The sequence below is a fragment of the Galendromus occidentalis genome, unplaced genomic scaffold (assembly GCF_000255335.2).
Source record: "Galendromus occidentalis unplaced genomic scaffold, Mocc_1.1 scf7180000077530, whole genome shotgun sequence".
NCBI lineage: Eukaryota > Metazoa > Arthropoda > Arachnida > Mesostigmata > Phytoseiidae > Galendromus > Galendromus occidentalis.
In genome coordinates, this window is record NW_003805518.1 from 469,455 (window position 1) to 492,058 (window position 22,604).

Consider the following 22,604-nt stretch of genomic DNA (forward strand, 5'->3'; position numbering starts at 1 on the left):
GAGCCGAAGTCCAAGGAGGAAAAGTGAACTCTAGGAACGCCAGACTAAGAGCTTAGAGAGCCACTAACCCTCTTCCATTCGCATACCACTGCCCAAGAATCCAGTCACCTCCGAGCTGAACGCCGACTCGGGCCTCTCACTCAGACAGGCAGACAACTCGCCCGCTGGCGTTTCTGGTGCGCTGGCTTTCGCGAGAGGGAGAACATCCCGGATCGCAGGACGGGTCGTCCCGCGTCTCGCGAGATCGCTGCTGGAGGAGGAGGAGCTCCTCGAGCCGGCCGGAGGAACAAGGAGGGATCCCGATACTCAGCCAGCATCGGCGTCCCGTCCCGCAGCCTTCCGACAACGAACTCCGTCATGCAAAGTTTTTCCTGTTTGGCGACTGACTTCCTGCGTGCGAGGCACACACGCACGCGATACGGGAGCTCGACGATATCTCTGACTGGGAAGTTTCACGACGGGCGGCACTCCGTGAGAATATTCCTCGACCGCGACGTCTTGACTAGGATCCGAGCCAAAATATCCTTCCAGACCTTTTCAGATACGAGCGTGACGGCAAGGAATGCACTTACTTTGTTTGAGTTGCCCGTTGCTGAGGATCGACGACTTCTTACACTTTGGAAATAGGCGCGTGATCTCGGAATCCTCGGAACTGTTGCTATCTCGTCTGTTGGGTTGGGTTGAAGAGCTCCTTGTCGTAGTCTGTGGAGGAGTGTCGTTCTGGCTGCTCGGTTGAATCAAGCCTCCGAGCACGGTCTCCTTGCGGATGAGGCCTGAGGCAAGGACGTCGTGATGCACCAGAGAATTCATTTCACTACGAACACGGCGCTCGATGCCGACAGGATGCGCAAGCGATCAGAGTTTCGGAGCCTAGCGCTTTTGGAAGACTGGTCAAACATAGCACAACAACTCGGCCAGCTCAGCCTTCTGAAATCGGACGGAAAAAAGAAGAACTTTAGTTCCTCGGTACAATTGTACGCATGCGATTGCCTGAGTAGGATAGTATCCACGAGGGAAAGTTATTTTTCTCTGGGAACTTCAAACCGCGGTGGGCTCGTTCGGCAGGATGGATATTTCAGCAACTCGGGACGGATCATCCGAGTACGTGGAATCGAGGAGAACTTAATCCGTACGGCCGCATCGCTCACACACGCCCATGATCTACAGCTCTGTCAATCGATGCCGCGGTCTCGACGGTCGTGGTTAGTCTCTGCGGTGGCTCTGTCGGTATTAGCGGAGCTTGTGGCCGAGTTCAGCAGAAAGGATCATTCATTGCGGGAGAACACATACGAAGAGGGCACAGGGCATCACTCAAAAAGAGGAGTCTTCCTACAGTAACGCTCACGACGATTAGGGGAAGTAGCTCACGCTGCTGGACGCGCTCCGTTCATTTTCTCCCAAGAGAATTATTGGCAAGCTCGGGCGGTCGGGATGGCGCGGGCCCACAGAGTCCGGGAGAGAATATTGAAATTAATGTGAAGCCGAGACCGCTTGCTCCCCCCGCCCTCTGTTCCCGCTTCCGAAAAAAAACTTCGCGGCGAGGAGCGTAAACATACTTTCATAATTCTTCCACTTTGAACTACGCCCGTTGAGATAAAAACAACCAGGGAAGACCTCGAGGGTGCAGCCAGCTTGTTGTTTCGTTGGTTTCTGTTGCGGGAGAGAAAACGTCGTCAGGAACTTCGCGGATAAGTCAAAAAGAGCTAGGAATTCGGAATAAACGAACCACGGAAGCGGTTTCCTATTCGTGGAGGGAACGAGCTAGAACCCATCTTAGGCTGCTTGACGGGCTCAAGACGTGTTGAATTCAGCCCGAGCAGTCAAGCTACAGCGAATCCACAAATAGAAGCAGACGGGTACAACATGAGCAAAGAGGAGATTTCGTTAAAAGCCTCACACGAGCTTTTCGGTGCCACACGATGCCGAACGAGCTCTTCGAGTCTCTTTATTATGCATAGCTCTCCCAATCTGAGGCACGCATACGAAGAACATCCATGAAATTAGTCTGATCGAACCTCGGCGCCCGTCTCCCGAACGACACTCTTGTCCCAGCGTGAAACGGACGTCACATTTTCTGTTGGACAAGGCCATAAAATCCGTCTGCTCAGAATCCGTCCGTCCGAACAACCGAATTCACGAGTGTCGTTCGACCCGACCCTCTTGATAACGCTATCGGACCCTCACGGACATTTTGTGGATCTCCGGCGAATCCACTTCAAGTGGCCCATCTCCACCGATACTCCGATGAATTACGTAGACACACACTCATGGGACCGTTGTGAATAAGATGATCGATGTCGCTGACTGTGTGGGAGAAAGGAGATCACATTTGAATCATCGGAGGGGTGCTCGCAACGAATTCGCGGGACTGTTCGGATATTTGAGCCTCCACTTGTAGAAGATATTCCCTGAAATCACCTGATTCCTTCCGGTGGTCATGAAGGATCGCCGAGGCGGCGCCGGCGCGGCGTCAGAACCAAAGTATCGGTCGAGGAACGCGCTCTGTCACCGTTGCGAGGAAGTGAGGATTCAGCAACGCAGAGTCCAACTTGAAGACTCGGAAGAGGAATGGACGACCAAGCGACTTTTATAGTTCTATTAGTGGCTGAGGCTTTTGGGGCCTATAAAGCCCAGTGGTGTGCTCGGCAAGCGGGCCGACCGACCGACCGGCTAAGCGGGCGATGGACAGCCCAGGCAGCGGATCACCGGTGCCGCAGGAAATATTTCTTCTCTTCCACATTCTCGCTTTCTTCACCGCAAGTGAGTGATCGGAATGGATTTTTAAAACAGCTCGACCGTATCGGGCCAGCTCTCAGAAGACGTCTGCGGATTTGAACGTGTCGGTTACTTTCCATGGCCAGGATCAAGCCCGCGAGACAAACGGTATTCAGAAGTCATTCATAGAGCCATCACCGATAATCAGCTCACAACCGCGGGGAGACAAGCCGATGATATGTTTGACCCTCCCTAATTCAAATTCCAAGCCTCATCCCGGGCTTCGGTGTCTTTGGCGCTTCAGGCGGGAACGTAGAACGCTGTTGAATTTGTTCCACCGGCAGCGGCAGAGCCGATGTCCTTTCGGTTCGAAAGCGGATTCAAAGCGGAGCCTGACGGGTGTCGTATTTCTCACCGGGAGAATTTCTCCGAACCGAAGCCAAATACGGTCGATGACTGACAATGAGTCGAGCAGCGAGTCGTCGCTGCCGATGCAACGTGAACGCTGCCAGAAGAAGAATAAAACGTTTTTTTCGCCACAGCACGTCTCCCACCCTCCGAGCACGGGATCCTCGGGAGAAATTCCGCGGAATTTCGCAACGGCTATCCAGAAGAGGAGCCTGGATCCTCGAGTTGCAAAGAAAGTCCTAAAGGTCTTCGGCTATATCCTCATATGGAATTGTTCCGTCCCCGATGCACGGGGAGAAAATTCAGATCGAGCGAACGAATTCCGTCCGCTTCCGTGCAGGAATCGGTCCCTCTCTCGAAAAATCGGACAATCGCGACTAAGGTTCGACTTGTTTGAGATGGCTCCGAGTCTTAATCGGAATGCTTCATCGACAAGCCGCCGGCAAGGCACTGGTTCTCAAAGAAGAGATAGTCACTTCAACTCCAGAGTGGAGTGATCGTGTCTCTCACTCCTTTGCTCCGCAAATACGGTGGCTGACTAGCGGTAGGGGCGGGACTCGGGTCTTATCATAGAGTTCAAGGGATGACTTGGTCTCGAGGGCTCAATCCCGAGAGGATTCAAACTCTCAAAGTGTTCAGCCGCTCAAGCCTTCTCTAAATAATCAGGATCCGCGAAGCAGCCGAGTTTGCTAAAGTGCGTCCCACGTTGAGAATAACAAATTGACATACCCCAGACACTCCGCGAGGACATGCTCCGCGAGTGTCAGAGACCGACCGGGAGCGATTTTCGAACTCGGAGCCCACATGAGGAATGCATTTAATTGGAATTGACTCGCCGAAACTTGATTGAGAAACGTCGGGATTCAAAATAGGATCACGTAGTCAGTTGACGCAAGTCTCGTCTGCGCTGCCTCTGGTGTCAACCAGGGTACAAACTTGAGCTCAAGCTTTCCGGCTCATCGACTTCGAGATGGTTCCACTTCTTGCGGTCCCCCTTGTGATGAGCATACGACGTCAACGGGACGGAGCTCCCGGAGCTCGCGAGGACACTCAATGCGTGACTTCAATCATGCAGCTCACCGAGGCGTGATGTTCGATTCGCGATGGGTGATTAGTCGTCCGGCATGCGGCGTATGAATAGTGCGTTCTGTCTAAATACCAAACGCGGAAATCTCCCTCAAGATCCCTACAAGGTACATACTATTCCTTCGAGTTCCCGTTCAGCCACCCCCAACTCTCTCAACCGTCTCCCCTCAAGCAGGAGAGGCTGCTGGAGATAGCTGCCGGCTCCCCGCGTCACACGGCCAAGACTTTCTAACTAAGTTTCCCCCGTGAATTCCCTCGTCTGCTTTCATCGTCGGGCTCCCTCGGTGGGTTGTCCGTTTGGGCTTCCCAGCTGGATCCCCGAACCCCTCGGAGAATAAGGGCTTTTGTGTTTTCCCATTTGGAAAAAGGGGTCCGGTGGTCAGCCCCGCTCTTTCGTTGAGTGCCTATGAGCGGGCATTCAGAAAATATTCGCATGCTGCTCGATGACTCGGGCAGCCCGAGCACGGCCCCGGATGCGATGGCCCGCCGTGGTTCCCTTTTCCGAACGCCGACGAACGAACCTCGAATGGAGTTTTCGCTCCGAGAAACCTTCAGTTTTAGGCGGAGGCGTAGGGTGAAATTCATAGAGCGGCGACAGGATCGCTTCAGTCTATTCGGGGCGGCCACTGGGTGAGCAGCTGACGGCTGGATTTACTCGTTGAGATAAACATGCGCAGCCGGACCCCGGAGCTGTAATCCTCCGTCTGTTGTTGTTGTTGTCGTCAACCCCGTCGTTGCTATGTCCGGGAGTCGAGATGCGTTACTTGTTGCCTGTGGGCGACCAGCGGGGTCATCCGAAGTCTCGTATGTACGTTCCCGGGAGCATGACTCATTCCGGAGTCTGAAAGCCCTAAGCGGTAGAAGCCCAGCGGCTCTCTCAACGAGCTGATAACCCCGTCGGGGAGACGCTAAGCGCCAGGCCGATTCGATGGATTCATGGAGAAAGCAAAACAAAGCGATCCGGCTCATCACGTGGGGAAATTACGCTTCGAAAAAATCGAGTACATCAACAGTGTCAGCGACAGCAGCAGGGTCCATGAGGACGGCGAGATCCTAGACGACGCTGGCGGCGTATAGAGCGACAGCTACAACAAGCTCAGTGGACGGATAGTTCCGAGGATAGAACCGGGGGATAAGCATTCATCATGGCATCCCGCAGAAACGGAGAGAGAAAAAATCTCGTCGTAGAGCTAATTTGCTACGCGGTTCGTTCCCTCGAGAGCCAGAGCAGCCACATCTCCGAACAAAAACAAGTACAACTAGTATTCGGATACGCCCCGATTCGTTTCTATACGAATCGCAGAGCATCAACAGAAGCTCGGAAAGGAAGAGATTCGGAATCCTTCGGAGCTCGTATCCTGATGGGCGTTTCTCGCGAAGCCGACGGAACCGAAGTTCCTTTCCAATTTCTCCCTGCAGTCAGACAGTCTCGAGAGCAGTCTGCCAATATAAGACGGGGTCTCTCAGTCCATCCAGAACGATGAATCGTCGTCGGTCGAACTCAGGTTGTTTCCCGGGACAGGGGTCTGGCTTTCCTGCCCGTTGGATAGAAATGGAGGGTCACCGGAAATAGAAAGCCAGAGAAGCCTTCAATCACAGTTCGGGATGCTGGCGGATGGAGTCCAAGTCAGATCGAAAAGGCGGAAGGCGAGAGCGGCGCCGAGGCTCGGAGTCCTTACATAATATCTTCGCCGATCGGCGCATCTACTTCCCGAGTCGACTCCGGAGAGGAAGATTCGTCTCGAGCCTCGACCGATCAGCCTTGACATAAATATTGTTCGATATCGGACGGTATCGATTGTTTTCTCCCATTACTCTCGCCGGGGTCAGCCTTCTTTTCCGTGTTGTTTTGAGTCGGGGAGGTCCATCGATTCTCCCTCGGAACAACTCTGATTCCCAACGCGTTCGTCTTCCCGCTTCTTTTAGAGGCTCTCCCGCAGATCTTCCCACGTCGACTCGGGAACGGATCGATATTCCACGGGAAGGATGCTACTCGGAGCAGGTTCCAGGACAGCAGCATCCTGATGTCGTGGTGAGCATTGCCGCATGACTAAGTCCTGCGTAAAACTGCGTAGAGTTCTGGGAAGCACAGCAAAGATGAGTACATATAACGTCAGCGACGCCAATGACGCGCCGACTCTCCGACTTGGGGTAGGAAGCTCCGATCGGAAGGTATTGCTTCCGAGACCTGGGTGCGATGTTTCCTTTTCCTCCAGCACACGGTGAAATGCTTGAGATATATATTCGCTCGCACGACCTGTTCGGGGCCGAGGGAAAAACACTGACTGCAGAAGCGACGTTGGAGGGAAATTCCTCGAGGCGTCGGCGTCTTCGTGCCCACCTCTCGCTGTGCTCCGTTTTCGAGAGCCCGATGAGTGTGCCTGTTGTCCGCTGGTCGGTATATGACTCAACTCGATGAGGTCACTGAAAAGAAGTCCCACTGGGTCTACCCGTGGACGCACCAGCTTCCGCAAAGGGAACGAGACAATTGGATTCGGAAGCGCTACTTGCAGAAGGTGATCAACGGGAGACAACCCGACGGAGCAAGCATCCCACGCTCGTCACCGAGCTATTGGTATGGGAATTCGTTCCCCACCCGCAACTACCCAGCTACCGGCGTTCAGCAATAAACGCAGGCCTCACGATATCTCTGCACATTTTTCCATAATTTCCCCTGCTCCGCTGTAGCTTATCAGCGCGGTTTATAGCTCGCGGCTGAAGAGCCAATGTTCCATCTCCATCTCGCTCCGAGCACCGGGAGTGGTACTTGGCGACGACGATACTCGCTCGGACAAACAACGTTTGTACGCTAACGAGCACGGTAATGACATTGGCACGCTCGACGGAATAGAGGTGGCTTTTGTTTCGCACCGTCCGAGATAGAGCTCGCGGGGTCGTATCGCACGTTGCTCTTAGCCGAGAACCTCCAAGAACTTGGGCGGCATCTCAGCAAAGTTGATATACGTCGCCGTCCCACGTATCGTACTCTGCATGGCCGCGACTGTCCTGGCGCTCTGGACGAGCAGAGCTCTTCGCTAGAGGCAGCGACGGGAGTAACGTCCGGGGAATGAAGTTTGAAACGTGGAATCAGGGTCTCGAAGAACGGAATCCGTCGCTCTCCGGCCAGCTCGGGAACTCGAGAGGAACGTTCCCGAAAACAGAGCACTAGGGAAATTCGGAGCTCGGAAAAAGGGGCGGACTAGGACAGGAAGCTGGATAACGCTTCGCTCTTCGCTGGAACTCGCGCGGCTTGTTACGGAGGTATCGGGGAGCATCGACGCGGCACGTTCCGCGCACCGCATTCGGCATCGCCGATTCGCGAAAGTTTATTTTAGACACGCACAAGCAATATCCTGACGAAGGAGTTCGACTTCAGATCGAATCAGGATTCTATTTTTCCCTTTCTCGTCACCATTACCCCGGTGTCGTTTCCGCTGTCGACATTGAGGCCACTCGCTCGCGAATATGCGACTCGCCACTCGGAAACGAGCCTCCTTCACGCCCTGGGGGCACAGTTCGATTCTTAGAATACAAGTCCATTCAAAACCAATTCCGAGAATTCCATTTCGAGAGAAAAAAACGAGTCCCCGTCATTGGAGCCGCCAGGCCGCTGCGGCCTCGACGAAAATAATTATCGACTATTGAAGCCGAATATTCCTCTCTGCCGAAAGTGTTCCTCTCGACATTGTTCTTCGCCTTCCCGCGAAATCCCCCGCGGATCCCCTTATCTATCCATGCGGCCGTCCGAGTTGCCGCAGGCATGCACACAAACAAAAGCGATCCGGAGAAGATCCTCCCGGATCGGGGTATCGTCATTCCGAGCACGATTTCAGAGATGAAGTCACGGGATGGTGAGTTGCCTCGAGCGCGGCACTACTTAGAAAACTCGTACGCTCAATTAACCTTAGACTCGACGACAGTTAGGTGCATTTGAGTCAGGTCCAGTCCGTCAGGACTAATCCGTCGGCGGTCGGTCGAGTCGATTGCTTGACAATATTGTGTACGATAGTTCACCAGCCATAGCGATCCCATGATGATTTCACAACGACATCATAAAGTCGACGAAAACCGCTGTTCTGTTCCACTGTTCTGTTCCACCGATCGGGAGCACCGTAAGCGATCGAAAGCGATAACTCGGATACGTGTGGAATCTCGAAGGCCCATGAGCTCAGATGGTCCGGTGGAGAACTTAGGTACAAGCGATCCCACCAACACAGTCTATCATCAAGTCTATCCGTCTCGGCTGGCTCACGTCAAGAGCTCGGTTGACAGCCGTCAGCTGAAGCCGATCCGGCCCCAGCGACCACCTGGTTTGCTCTCGCTTCTCTCTTCGGTCGTCAGTAGTCGTCACAGGGCTACCAGATTTTGCGCTTTTTACTCCGGGAGTTCTCACCGGATACCGTGGGGACAGCTAATGTTGGCACTGCGAACTCACCTCGAGAAGGTTCACTGCATTTTGGAGCCTTGATATTTGCACTGTCCCGGGGTTGTTCCCGAATGCGGATCACCGTGGCCTATCGCTAACGCAGAGTTGGAACTCCTGTCCGCACACCGCTGCCTGCTTTAGTGTTGGACATGCGCGGAGCTTCGACCAACTCACCCACACTCCCGGAGGCGAGAGAGCTCCGAAATCCCGAGCATTCCACATGAGGACCGAAAATATCATGAGACGCTGGTGAGCCTCGAACTTACGCCAACTTGAGAATCCGAACTTCCGGAAAGCTTGTCGTGGGTTTTTTTCGGTCAAAAACGTCTTGTGGTACTCAGTGGTGGCAAAGCGGTACTGTTGTGGCACCAAAACAGAATGTTGTAGCAGAAAGAAGACGAAAGGTCGGCTGTTCGCGACCGAATCACAGATTTTTCCAAGGTTTGTATAGTGTATAAATTCAACTTTGCCTACGCCAGGAAGCACCTGAATGGAGTTTCATAAGCGGGGAGAATCGTCGTGATTGCCTTGCCGACCTCCCGAGGACAATGGTGCCTTTGGAGCTTCCCAACTAATGAGTGATGTTGACATGCGTTCCATCCATCGAAATTCGCTCTCGGAACCTACATCTTTCAAAGTCAGTCATTCCTTCCGATGCCGAAATCTTAATCGAGTCCGAAACTCTCAGATGGGGCACGGGCACCACGAGCCTGAAGCGATCGTTCCCAAAGACCACACGATCTACAAACCTGACGGAATCCGACAGTTAGATACTCTGAAAGAGCGCTTGGCGAAAAAAGGTCTCAAGGACCCCTGGATGAGGTGAGCTTCTTTTAGAGCGTATTCCCTGGTGGGATCTACTCTGGACTCTCGATATCTGGATGTCTGAGTCTCTTGCGTGGATTTGTCGCGAACTGTTCTGGCTTCCCCCTGACATGTGGGCAAGTTTCCGTGTCTGATCTTTCTGGGATGCGTCGTTCGATATTCGATCATAGGTGTCGCCTCAATAGATTATCCAAGAATCCCTGATTTCCTAACCGGTTCGAAATAATTTTCAGGAATGAAGTTTGGCGCTACCAACATCAAGAAGCGTCCGCTGCTGCCCGCATGCTCGAAATGGCTGGCGGTTGGAGGTGTATAGGTATAGGGGCGGCCATCGGTGCAGTAGGAGCTCTTCTTTCGAAGTATACTACGGAAGATCATCATCACGGAGAGGGCCATGAAGACGGCCACGGGAAGCACCATTGAAAGAGTGTCGGAGTAGACCCACTGTGAAATATAGGATCTTCAGAATAAACGCTGAGTCCGGGAAAGGCTCGCGAAGTGTTATCGAGCACCGTCTATTCTTGACCTGCAGATTCCGCGCATGGGCAGGGGTTTCGCCCACGTTGCTGCGTCGGATATTTCTGAAAAGCTGCTCTCTAAGCCCTCAAAGTCGTCCACTTCCCTTAGCTTGGAATTCATCCTCGGGCGAACCTCCACCACGAAGAATCAAGTCGAGCGACTTTTTTTCTTTATTTACACAATATCAGGCACATCTATTTATCCCACACGCAATCTACAATTGAACTATGCTACCACGCTTCATGTCATCCAATCTTTCGACGAAGTCCTCTCTGAGGTCTTCGTAGACCGTAGTCAGACCTTCGTCTTGAAACGCTTCCGGCTCTAAACCCAACGATAGTGCTATATGAAGTTTAGCCTTCTGGAAGGTGGCGTTGAGTTTCTCCTGTATAACGTTGATGCACATCGACGTCAACGCGAGACCGAATAGGAGATAGACGAATGTAGCCATCATGGTCAAAGGATGCTCCGGAACATAGTCGCCGAAGCCGATGGTCGACATCGACACGAAGATGAAGTAGAAGGATTCGAACATTGTCCACTCATGGAATATGGAGAAGGCCAACTGCAAGAAGGAAAGTTGGTCAGCAGGAGAAGCTCCAAGCGCGATGTATCTCCAGGAAGAGGTGAATTCACGATAGGATTTGCCCCAGATGGGATCGATAAATGACTCACCGATCCACAGAGCATGTAGATGAGGAGGAAAGCTACCACCAGAGAAACCGGTATAGGTGGAGCTGGCAGTTCCCTTCGGGCGCGACGTCTGGTCTTCCCACGAACAGCTCTCGGTTGCTGAACTTTTGTCGTCCCTGCTGCTTTCTCGGCATCATCATGGTCAGCTGGCGGTGGCTTCTCTTCCTCTTCGTATTCTTCCTCCGGTGTCGCGAAGTCGAACCGCGGCAGTCTCGCGACCCATGGGAGGAGGAACTTGGGGATATATCCGAATGTTAAGCGCTTTTCTCTAAAGTGCATGACATCTGTATTCGGTCTCCGAATCAGTCCACCGCATAGGGATAAATCCTTTCGGCTCTTCTAAGGAGAAATGCTCCTCATGGAAGCCCGACCCGGGCTTCACAGAACACTCCCCTCCCAGACCCCGTTTGTCGCCCAATATTCAACGCGTGGAAAGATCGTCATCTGCCGATTTTTTATTTTTCCTCAATATAAACACGTGATTCTTCGTAGGCCTCCGCCTTTTGGATATAGCCAAGATCAGCTAAGAATCACGATTACATCGCCGTCTCTCGCAAGTTTCGCTGCGAGATCCCTTATTCTGAGGTCGATTTTCTTCCTCTTGGCGAACACAACATTCAGGGCATAAAGATGAAACTTCCAATTTTTGAAATGAACGATATCGTATTCATTCTTGCGCTGCAGGTCCCGGCTCGTGCAGATCAACCATGCGATGCACTCCTGCCAGTTATCACAGTATAGTTTGCAATTGAAGTTGAGCACCCTTCCTTCGGCCGGACAATCGATGTCGAAATACAATCGTCCCTTATATAAGCGTTCAATCTGTTCTTTCTGGAGCATGTCATAGGCAGATATCAAGGTGAAATGGGGCGCGGGTGGTATTGGCTCGTCTAGATCCTTGAGACGCGTTCTTCCCTGACGGTTCAGTTTGTGCATCTTCTCAACGGGCAGAATCAATCGACAGAAATCCTGGCGACTAGCCATATTGTCAACCGTCGCCGTGGTCGTCGACTAGGAATTGACTTGTGTTGTAATACTCAGGAGCGTCGCCTTTACGACCTGCCAGTGCTTGCACTAAAATGTCGTGCAGAGGTTTGCCAGGCTCTTCGGGACAGTCTGGATTGAAGCCATAAGGCAAGGAAGCACCACTTCGCGACGGTACTGCGGTGTCCAACAGCTTGCCGGGAAGACCTTTGGCATTCGCGAACTGCGTTCTCTCAAAATGCACTGAACAGAGCCGGTAGTGTCTCACGGCGAACTCTGGCAAGTTGGGGAATCCACAGAATATCAACCATTTCCGCAAGCGATCCGACTCCTTCGGGAACTCGTAGAGAATTTGTCCGGGACACGACGCGATGCAACACCGATTCGAAGCTACTTCGATGACCAATTCATACACTGGCCGTTTTGGGATCGTTCCTCTGACAGGAACCGCGCTCGATGGGCCCGGATTTTGAGCGCGTTCTGAGGACATTAAATCCTCTAAGGCAGAAGCCTTCCCGACGAGAGCTGAGCACGCGCGAAGGAAAGCCCTGCGAAGCGGCTTCCGTGGACAGCTGATCGGTGGACCGATGCTGCTCTCGAACGTCAACTTTCCCCCAACGTCGGCGAAGCACATGCGTGCGTGAAGTTTGTTGACATCCACAGCGAGCAGCGCGCCAAAATTCAAACTTCATGCTTTCAGGAATCACGGAGCTAAGCGAAATGTTGATCTTGGTATAGGATCGCAGGGAATCGGTAGGTTCGAAACCGTTCGGATTCAAGACCGAGCTCCGAGATAGCGCTCCTCTCAGAAGAACCGCTCGGAAGTCTGGATCAGATGGAGAAAAATTCCAGAGCCATCCATTGAGCTCGAACTAACGGGTGATGTGGACGACCGGAGATCCGTTTATCGATTCCCCTCCTCAAGAAGAGCAAATTCTGAACGAATGAATACGCTCGTGTAGTTGCAACATAACGAAGTTTTCCTCCGCGGTCAATCGTTTTTATTTCTGCATATCGATGTCGAATGTTTTCGGAAAATCCCTCCTCAGGGGGCTGACGATGCATTTGGCAGACTCTCTCAAGGACTCTTGTAGCACTCGAGAGAGACTCGATTTGCGTTCCTCGAAACTCACAAACACCCATCCTCACCGAGGTTGGTCTCCAAACACTTTCATTCGTACATTGAGTCGATTACTCTCGATTATTATCAGCATCATGAAGTCGTCGTGCTCGATCACTTTTGTGTATCATAGTTCGCGTTTTCCTCTCTCGAAATACCTAAGCCGCTCGCGAATATACAATGGGTTCGGTGCTGAGCAAAGAGAGCGTGGCAATTCACCGCTGCTGCTGTGTACATAATGTAACTACCCGCCCGCATTTTCGGGTCGATATCGGACCGGAAGACGGAATCGCTACTCGTCCCTATCCAGGTCTTCCGACGAGTCTTCCAGCGTCTTTTGATAACTTCGCTCTGGAGATGGCGTTCGCCTATCTCCAACAGTTCACGCTCTCGCCTCCCAGCCTTCAGCGTTCGATGGAGGAGCTGAGAAAAACGATTTCCAGCTCCGCAGTATCATGAGTCAGATCAGAATCAATTAACGGGAAGAATGAAAAAAAATACAGAATTCAGGGAAAAAAAGTAGACGCAGCCGAACAGTTTCTCCATTCCTACCACAGCGACTCCGGGTTATCCTTAGCGGGAACTTCGATGAGACGAGGCTTATCTATTACCCTAGCGGTGCGCTGTCCTTTTTCAACGATGCCGATTATCCACGCCGGATAACCCTCTTGCTTCTCGATCTCCTTGCAAAACGTAGCTGCTTTTTCTCTCGGCAACGCAATCAGTAATCCCCCACTCTGCTCGGCGCAGGTGCCCTGCGACAGAGGGAATTCAGCAGCTAAGTTCTTCGCGATTATCGGAAGCTTCGCGATCACTGGCAGGTTGTGGATCGCGAACGCCACATCGCTCTTCTGCACCGAGGCCAATTCCTGCGCGGCTTTCAGGATACCGACTTCGCCAAGATCGGTGCAAGCGTGTGCCCCGTACTTCATCATGAGTTTGGCTGCCGTTTTATTCAGACGAACCATGAGGTCGTTGGCACGCGCGTACGCCTTTCGAACATCGGCCTCGGTGAGGTAATACTTCACTCGGTTCCATCTTTCCGGAGCCTCCATCCATTGGAAAATGGACGCTGCGACGCTGCTACCCAAGGGCTTGGTCAGCACAAGCACATCGCCGGCCACGGCGTTGTCCGGAACGAGAATCTCATCGTTGTAACAGACTGTCGCAGCGAGGCCGCCGCACGTCATCCACGGATTCAGCGTCACCTGACAACCGTTCACGATAGCTCCAGCCACATACGCCTGGTCTTTGAATCCTTTGGTCATGTAATTCACCGTAACCTCCTGCTCCTTCTCGGTCATTTTGTTGCTAATATTTAACACCAAACTCAACGAGTCCACCTCAACTATCCCGTACTTGTACAGGTGTGACAGGACCGACGTGCACGCGATCTTCCCCATCGCATACGGGTCGTCGACTGTGACCACGTTCCTGGAAACGGCTTGAACCAGAACGTTATCTGGAATCCTGGTCGGTGAGATCGTCACCTCCATGCCGGACCCAATGCGAGGAACTCCGAGGTGCATGTAAGAGGTTGACATGTTTTGCATGTCGAGATTCAGCATCACCGAAGATAGAACGTCGACAGCGACTTTGCTCGCGTTCCGAGCTTCTGCGTAATTCGACAAGCGAAAGGCGACGTCAAGCCCGCAGACTGACGGCTCGAATCGCGAATAAACTCCGTGATTATTCTCTAGCTCGAGTTTGACGGCCTGTTGTACCGCTTGTTGTGCCGAATTTTGAACCTGGACCTGTGCTTGCTGTTGTTGTTGCTGCTGCTGCTGCTGCTGTTGTTGCTGCTGCTGCTGATGGGCACTAGGTGGTTGCAAGGTGATGAGCTCCGGAGGACGCGCAGGCTGCAGGGTCGTTAACTCCGGAGGTCTCTCTTGCTGTTGTTGCTGAACATGGTTGTGCTGGGGTTGCTGTTGTTGCTGCTGAGGTAGCGGTTGTAGATGACCGGTCATCTGCTGCAACACCTGTTGGCTGACCAGCTGCTGTTGTTGTTGCTGCTGCACCTGCTGCTGTTGTTGTTGCTGCTGCTGCTGCTGTTGTTGTTGCTGCTGCTGCTGTTGTTGTTGTTGTTGTTGCTGCTGCTGCTGTTGTTGCTGCTGCGGCTGACCAGTCTGATGCAGTTGGTAGCTTATGGGCTGCTGATGGTGGAGCTGAGTCGGGTGTTTGAGACTATCGACGACCGTTCCCTGCTGTCCGGCGAGGTTTCGGACAACCGAAGTCATGTCAACGGTATGAATGTTCCGCGCCATGTGTTGCGTCATTGTTCGAGCTATCTGCTGCGGAGTCATGTTCCGAGAAAGTTGCGAATGCGGTTGCAAAGTTGGCATGCTCGTGAAGTCGATCGCCGATGTCAGAAACGTCCTACTCTCGTGAGGATGACGGTTGTTCATGATTGCGAGTGGGTCGTACGCGGAGCGTTTTGAAGCCGCGTCGAGGAACAATTTTCCCTCGGGGATTTCTCCTGTGCGAAGGCTCGAGCTCACCGCGTTTGCTTATGATCCTAACGGGAATCTCGCCCTCTGCGGTCTTACCAACGGTCGCGGGTTCGGAGGATCTTGGACGGAGTCGAAAAAGGCGCCGCTTCACAAATAGGAACGCGGACAGCGAATTAAGTAGTCTAGTTGGGCTGCGACGACAGCTCGACAGCGATCACGAAGTAAACACAACAACATTTCCGAGTTGTCTACAGTAGCGAACGCACATTTCCACCTCCTCTAACTGTTTCCGTTTTCGCGAACATGACATCAACTCCTCATTCTTCTCGCTAGAAACGCATCGAACTCGGCGCAACGGCGTCTGCTTCGATGTCGATCGGCTTCGGGTCGGGATCCGTTTTGAGGTGACGTACTTCCGAGACCGAGATCAATATCTTTCGTCGCGATGAGACCATCGACGGGAAAAGCACGACGACAACATCGACGCACGGCTACTATGATTGGATATGAAAACAACTCACGAGGATTGAAGACGATGACTAAATGCCCCCTAGAGCTCGATACACCAGCGACCATACGGCCATTCTGATCCCCGAAATCGACGGATCGAGCACAAAATATTCGAGCGTCGATCCGAGTCGCCCTGACATTGACTTCCCGGGGGAATTCATGGTGGAGTCTCGTTCCGTTCGTGACTAATCGGAGGGGAAACGCGCCGCCTGGCTGCGGCTCATTCGATGGGTGCTCTGCTCCGCTTAGGCAGCAGTATCTACGAACAAACACCAACGCGCAAAATAGTTGCGGCGGCGGGCAGACAGCACCACTGCCCATCATCATAGCATCAGAGTCGCTGTTCGGAGTTTCGGAGAGCGCACCAGGAACGGAAAGAAGGATCTCCCAAATCGGTGCATCAAGCCCGAACCCATGCAACCCTTCGATGCGACATATGTTCTGAAAGAGCGGGTCACGGGAGCTCCTCTTAGCGTTTGCCCTCATGGAAACGAACGGAGGTGATCGGGGAATTTATTCGATACGAAAAAAAAACTGCATTAGAGTCGACTGTCCGGCGGGAATGTGAAATTCCTAATCCGAGTACTCATGCCCACCATCAAGGGTCCGGAACCCTCAGCGTCGTCATCCGGATCCTGGGTTTCTCGAATGATTGAGATCGGAGCCCAGCTCTTACTCATCATGCCTGAGCGCAAGCTCGAAGTTTTTTAACGTCCGCTGATCTTCTACTCGATCCGCGAGAGCGTCTCACTTGAATTATAACGATGTCTCGCTTCCGAGAATTTCGCTCCGGCAGAAGCGCTTCGCCAACTTCCCCGCCGACGTCTGAATCACAGATAAGAGCATGAGCCCTCGAAGCGTCTGTTTTGGATGCCGCCGTGACATTTTCCATATCAGTGGATTTTTCCAAGCGACGGGAAGAAGGCGACGACAGTTGAGCGCTTGAAATGCGCACTATGGACCTTCTGCTGGACTGCGCGACTCTCTTGAAAAGAAACTCGTGGCTGCCTTTTCGTACCGAAACAACCGCGAAACCGTGTCAGACGGACTTCGGAAACGTTTCAAGAAGAGAAAATCGTTAAAAGTCTCCCCAAAAGCTCAGTGAAAGATCGCTGACGTCAGAGTTGACCTTCTCGTCGGCCTCTGTTCAGCTGATGTTGGCATTGTTATGCTACTACTGAGCAACGCTCCGGTACACTGTTCGAACCGTAGGTCTCGAATGCTGAGAAATCATGGATGATCGCTTGAGGAAGAGAGAAGAGCCAATGAAGAGCGTCATGGACGCTCGAGCGGGAAATGAAATTGCCTCGTGGAGTTCTTTCCGCCGGCTTAGACTCTGCCCCGAAGAGCTTAACCATCTTAACGAGGCCTCTTCAACCTGCGCCGTTGGCCAACGTCGACCTTTGCAAGTTATGAAATAGTTGAGGGGCTCGCGAGATCAATACTCTCGGCCAGCGGAAGCGGCTCAAAGAGAAAGTGCCTCGATGGGAGCGAGGCCGGGCGTATTCTATTGGACTAATTTTCATGACTGACGGTCTCATGATTGAGCGATTGCAAGCCTGTGACGGAACGCTGTACGTGAATGATTAGCAGGTTCTCATCAATTCTTTGGCGATGCGTCCCGACTTGCATGTTGGTCGCTGATTCGGGCGATCTTGATTCCATGAGCTTCGAAAACTCCTATTTTCGTCAGTGACTCAGGCAAGGGCTCGCAACGGACTTACTGGCAGTAGCCCATCATAAGCCGCGGGTATTGAGTGACCCTCATCGGGGGGAATTCGTATCGAGATAAAAAAATGCGGTGCGACCTACCTGCTTGGGAGTCTTGGCTGCTTCCTGGCTTTTCTGACGGATGTATCGAACTTCGTCTGTTTCATAGAACTTCTGAATCCATCGAAAGGCCAGCTTCATAACTCTGGTGAAAAGTTTCCCCAGATCAGCCAAGACCGTCAGCAGAAGAGGGATGCCGATCGAAGCGTAGAGGATCGTTGCGATCCGGCCTGCCCCGGTGCTCGGTGCAATGTTCCCATAACCTGGAATGGAACACAGTGAGGTCGAAGCCTTCGATTCACGAGTTGACCTGCCATCGAGAATCCGAGGGGAAGGTTCCGGTCGAGAACCGGCATCGGAACCCCCTCGAGTTTATATTCAGTCCATACAACCCGATCAGCCGAGACTTCCCAGAATCGCTTCATATGCAATGCATAAGTCCCTCGGTGTAAATATGACCTATTGACGAATCGACGCGTTGACGAGATGTCGAGCGTAGCCTTCCATGGCTTTCTTGCTGCGTCGAATGCCACGCATCGATCGATCGTCACATCCTATTTGTAATGTTGACACTCGCTCTTTGGAGAGGCTGACTCAAGCCGTTCGAATTGACAGCCGTTTAGACTGCCATTCTTGCAGGTGAAGCTTCCTCCCGACGACATTCTATTCGCGATCGAGCAACCAGCCCGGACGGTCCGGTGGTCGGCGCGTTGAGATCTGCGAGCTGCGAAACGGGATTCTCAGCGAGCCGGGAGAGAACTATATTTCCGGCGAGACCCGTTATGAGCAGAAAATTCGACTTGTGCCCAAGCCACGATAGGAATCGTCGAGATTGAAGCACTCGGATATTTTACAAAATAAACATTTTTACTTTATTATCAATGAACAACAGTCGACATCAGGTGGAAGATCCCCGAGTCGAATATGTATGTACAAGCACGTTCCCGTATCGCTATGGCGAAAGTCAACACGTCCCGAAAGCGTCAGCGATTTCCGCGAGCTCAGGCCTCTGGACTGGACATGTGCTCCAGCAGAGTTCCAGAATGGCTTTCTGTCGTGGATTGGATACGTATTTGAGACAGGGCAGCTTGCACTCGGGGAGTCTCTGCAAGGAGACGATTTGCCACAGCAGCAGACCCAATGAGTAGATATCGGTTTTCGCGCTGCAAGTCTCGGCGCTCGAAACCTCGGGAGCCGCGTACCGCCGGTTGAGCTCCCAACCGGGAATGTAGCGCTCGTAGAATCGGGTCATCCCGTATTCTGCAATAACAGGCTCGACGGCGTGCTCCGTGCGGAAGAAAATGCACTCTGGGGTGAGATTGCCGTGCACGAGCTGGGCGTCGTGCAGCGCATGTAATCCTGATATGATGCCCTGGATCCAACGGAGTCTGCGGCACATGCTGGCCGACTGGTGCTGGTAGAGTATCTCGGACAGTTTGAATCCTTGAACAGGCTGGACGAGCAGACCGAACTCTTCCTTGAACTGTACCAGGCCGTGAACGCGCAGGATGTTCGGGTGATCCACGACGTCCAGTTTGTCCAGCTCGTATTGGACTTCATTGAAGTTTCCCTTGCTCGGGAATTTCTTCACGACGACTTCGTCAACTGTCCGATGAGAAGACAGCTTCGTCTTGACGATGAGCCCGAAGTTGCCCGAAACGTCTTCATGGAAGAGCGGCAGCTCGTCTTGTTCGAAGACCTTCATCGTTGAAGGGTGACTTGTACTCGAAGCAAGTATTCCTCATTCGCTGCCAGCAGGTCGCTGATCGAGAAATAATCTCTGCCTAAAACGGTCTCATCTTTTGTAGTTCCCCGTGGCGACGCTCCCTTTCCCTAAAATGTATAGCGATTCCCGAGGAAGAGGGCGAGACTCTCGGTAGTAAGCCTCCACAGGCTGCCCCGTGTTGCTGGATCAACAGTTTTGTTATCATCTCAACGAGAGCATTGTGTTCATATTTTGAAAGGCTACTATGTCGTCCGGAAATCGTTCTCGAGCGTCGAGACCGTCTTGTCAGGACGGGAAGGTCTCCGCTTCTTCCGATCGACGCCGGTTGGCTTTCCGGCGCAGCCCTATCATCATTCGAACAGCTATGATATTACCCAGTCAAATTCGATGCTTTCAGCATATACCCGGCGAATCTCCGTGAGCTCTGGGACTTCATTGAATGGGACCCAGGAACGAGGGAACAGCAATTCGTGGGATACCCTCCCCTCAGGTTTTCCGGGAATTCCGAGGATCGGTTACACAAATCGAATCGAAGGCAACCCCCGCCACAAACAGAGGGGAGATTGCGCGTTGAGCTCACAACTTTTCGAAACGGAATCGAAATCCCGCTCTATCTATTTTCGGTGACAGCAAGCTGGATGATTGGAGATGCCCTCCGGCGACGAATTCGGACGGAAAAAATACGGATATCTGAGGATCCAGATACATAATAATACATCGAACGGAGTCATCTATGCCGGGTTCGCGATCTTTCCGCAACGTTCGACCCGAAGGTATTCGGCGCGGCCGTCTCGCTGATTCTTCACCGTATCAATAATTTCTCCTCACAACCAAGCCGAACGTCATGATTGCACTCGGGATGGAATCGCTACTCCCGGAGAATATCGATCAAGTAAGATAATTTCTCAATGTAGCTATATGGCAACCCGAAGACCTCTACCCGGGCGGAGTCCACGGAGGAAACTTTTCATCGGGAATCGTCTCGAGAAAATCTGCGGATATTATGGATAAGATCAATGGAAATTCACTCCACGATAGCATTTCCACCATCGAGTTATCCGAGATTCATTCAAGAATCGTTCCCAGGCCTCCCAGGCGACACCTCAATCATACGAAATGACTCCCCGAGTGGAGTCTGCCCGGGGATTCCTCCAGGCAGGGAGGAACCCTGGATCCCTTACATGGATCGGGGAAAAGAGCGTTCTTCCCATCACTCCGACTGAGAATAGAAAATCGGGTCCACTTTGGCATGATACCGCGCTGCCACGCAATACATTCCCTAATCGGTGAAGGTTCTGAGGCGTGATAGGCCTCCTTCTTTTCTTGTAACCGATCGAGAGCTTAACAAGTGATACTTTCCCAATGTCAAAAATAGTTATCGTCGATTACCCTACCGAGAAGCATTCGATTCGTCTCCCGTGTCCAGCTAACCCTCTCACTGACAGCGCAAACGCCTTTCAATCTTTGGCGGTCCTCCAGTCGGTCTTGGGAAGAAATCGGTTAAGGTCGATCAAGGAGAGAGCCGATAATGCGACAGTGTGTCATCTCGATAGCCGACGAGTGTAGACGTCATCCCAGCTTGAACTTTGAGTAAATACAGAAGAACCCTGAACACCCTGAGCAAGTGTCACTTGAGCGACAAGCCGACGCGAACGGCGCAGTCACCGGAGACTCCCTCCGCCGGCCGCAGAATGAATCAGTGCCTGGCACGTTTCGTGGGAATAATGATCGATGGTCAACGTATGGAAAACAACTCGCTATCCATCATGGGAGAGGAGCTTGTCAACACTTTCGTTTGGCGTTGCTTGATGAATCATTCCATTGAGAGGCTCGATCCCGGGGGGGAATCTCGTGCCCGGAGGACTTCTGCATGGAGTACTGATAATCGGAATTTGTTTGTCATGCTTTTTGACCAATTCCCACACTGACCTATCGTGGTGAAAACAGTGCCACAGTAGAACATCGATCCCCAAAAAGTCCACATCCTCTTCTCCGGGGAGCTTTTGACCCCGGCTTTCCACATTGCTAGCAGCTGCTCTTGATAATCTTTCATCCGCTCTGTCGCGAACACCTTCCACGCTCGCGACTCAGGACAAGCACAGCCAGAAGTCCTCGTGAGATTCCTGAAAGCGATGAACTTGTTTCAATTAAGCTACCCTCATGTAGGTCGGTATCCGAGTTCTATTCATGGCTCCGGCGCAGACAGTGAGCCGAAGATTCGCATTTTCGAAAGTCTGCGAGTCTGTCAACCACTCATTCATCGGTTGACCTTGCCATTCGCTGACTACGGAGAATGAGTGCCTCGTAAGTTAAGTCTTCCAGAGCTCCGAGCCTGAACTCCGCCTAGTGACTCTGTTTGATAACAATCATAAATTCGAATCTTTATCATCGCGGACACTGGGCGTAGACGGCCAGTTGATTCATCAGAATTCTCGGGCTGGTGCTCGAGGCTTTCTGCGCTCCCATTGGTTAAATCCGTCTTCGCCTGGTTGTTTTCAGACTGGTCCGTTTCATGACGATAGCGTAGATCACATCTCATTCATATTCCCAGTCATAGAATTCTCCGCCGGCATTGAGCGACGTATCTCGTCGAAAGAAGGCCCAATACATATGTCAAGGAGAGAGTTTCCGTCATCATATTCCCGTCTTTCATATCTTCGACCAGCTAATGGCGTCCTCGCCATCACTGAGCATACCCAGAATTCTCGGGTCGCTATCAGATGAGAACAAGCTCCGAAAATATGACGACCTGAACGGAAGTGTCTTCGAAAGATCCCGAAGCGAGCTCCTCTCGTCCTCACCTGTAGATTTGGTCGATGATGGTTTGTCGGACCTCGACCACGCTATTCTTGATTGAGCCTTCATAAGGTCCCTCAATTATTTTGAACACGACGGCGCCTGCCATACAGTAACACATCAACACCGAAAGCAGAATGACGTGCGTGAACCATTTCTGGGACGCGTGCTGGAAGCGTTGAGCCAGTTTGACTCCCAACGATCTCCTCGACAGCGTCATGACATGCATCGGATTCACAACGACGAAACGTGGACTCCGTTCGCAGCCGGTGATAACGTACGTTCCGGAAGAAGTTCTTATGAAAGACGCTGGTCTCAGCGGAGAACCGCTGCGCCCGGCCGGTCCACGGCTGTGCTCTGCTGTGCTCATGTTTCCGTTGCGGATGCGACGTACATTCCGGCGTTGATTCCTCTTATAATTAGCAAACAACGGCGGCACGCGTTCGGTGGCGGCACCAGCTTCGTCGCACGGGACTGTAACGACAGATTTCCATGTTCGAAGCCGAGTTCAGTTCACAAACGAAAACCAGCGAGACTGAAGAGTTCACAAGGAACCCGAGCTTTCAGGGAAAGGGT

At 52.4% G+C, this 22,604-nt stretch overlaps 3 protein-coding genes across 4 annotated transcripts; 1 reads left to right on the forward strand and 2 right to left on the reverse strand.

Annotated features, from left to right (window-relative positions):
* Positions 1 to 9,029: 9,029 nt before the first annotated feature.
* Positions 9,030 to 9,958, forward strand: ND-B12 (NADH dehydrogenase [ubiquinone] 1 beta subcomplex subunit 3). Of its 2 annotated transcripts, XM_003748271.2 has the most exons (3): positions 9,030 to 9,076; positions 9,324 to 9,457; positions 9,694 to 9,958. In XM_003748271.2, the coding sequence occupies exons 2-3, from the start codon at positions 9,324 to 9,326 to the stop codon at positions 9,881 to 9,883; spliced, it is 324 nt and encodes a 107-aa protein (XP_003748319.1). In that variant the 5' UTR covers positions 9,030 to 9,076; the 3' UTR covers positions 9,884 to 9,958. The 2 variants fall into 2 exon arrangements, with proteins under 2 accessions (XP_003748319.1, XP_018496923.1); XM_018641407.1 differs by having other exon boundaries at positions 9,057 to 9,457.
* Positions 9,959 to 10,176: 218 nt separating this feature from the next.
* Positions 10,177 to 22,398, reverse strand: LOC100900799 (TWiK family of potassium channels protein 18). The gene is made up of 5 exons (XM_003748272.2): positions 22,034 to 22,398; positions 21,162 to 21,355; positions 17,549 to 17,769; positions 10,655 to 10,906; positions 10,177 to 10,544 (listed from the first exon to the last, which is right to left on the reverse strand). The coding sequence occupies exons 1-5, from the start codon at positions 22,396 to 22,398 to the stop codon at positions 10,194 to 10,196; spliced, it is 1,383 nt and encodes a 460-aa protein (XP_003748320.2). The 3' UTR covers positions 10,177 to 10,193.
* LOC114828501 (uncharacterized) lies at positions 11,144 to 12,239 on the reverse strand. Its single transcript, XM_029112879.1, has one exon. The coding sequence runs from the start codon at positions 12,144 to 12,146 to the stop codon at positions 11,661 to 11,663; it is 486 nt and encodes a 161-aa protein (XP_028968712.1). The 5' UTR covers positions 12,147 to 12,239; the 3' UTR covers positions 11,144 to 11,660.
* Positions 22,399 to 22,604: the final 206 nt, after the last annotated feature.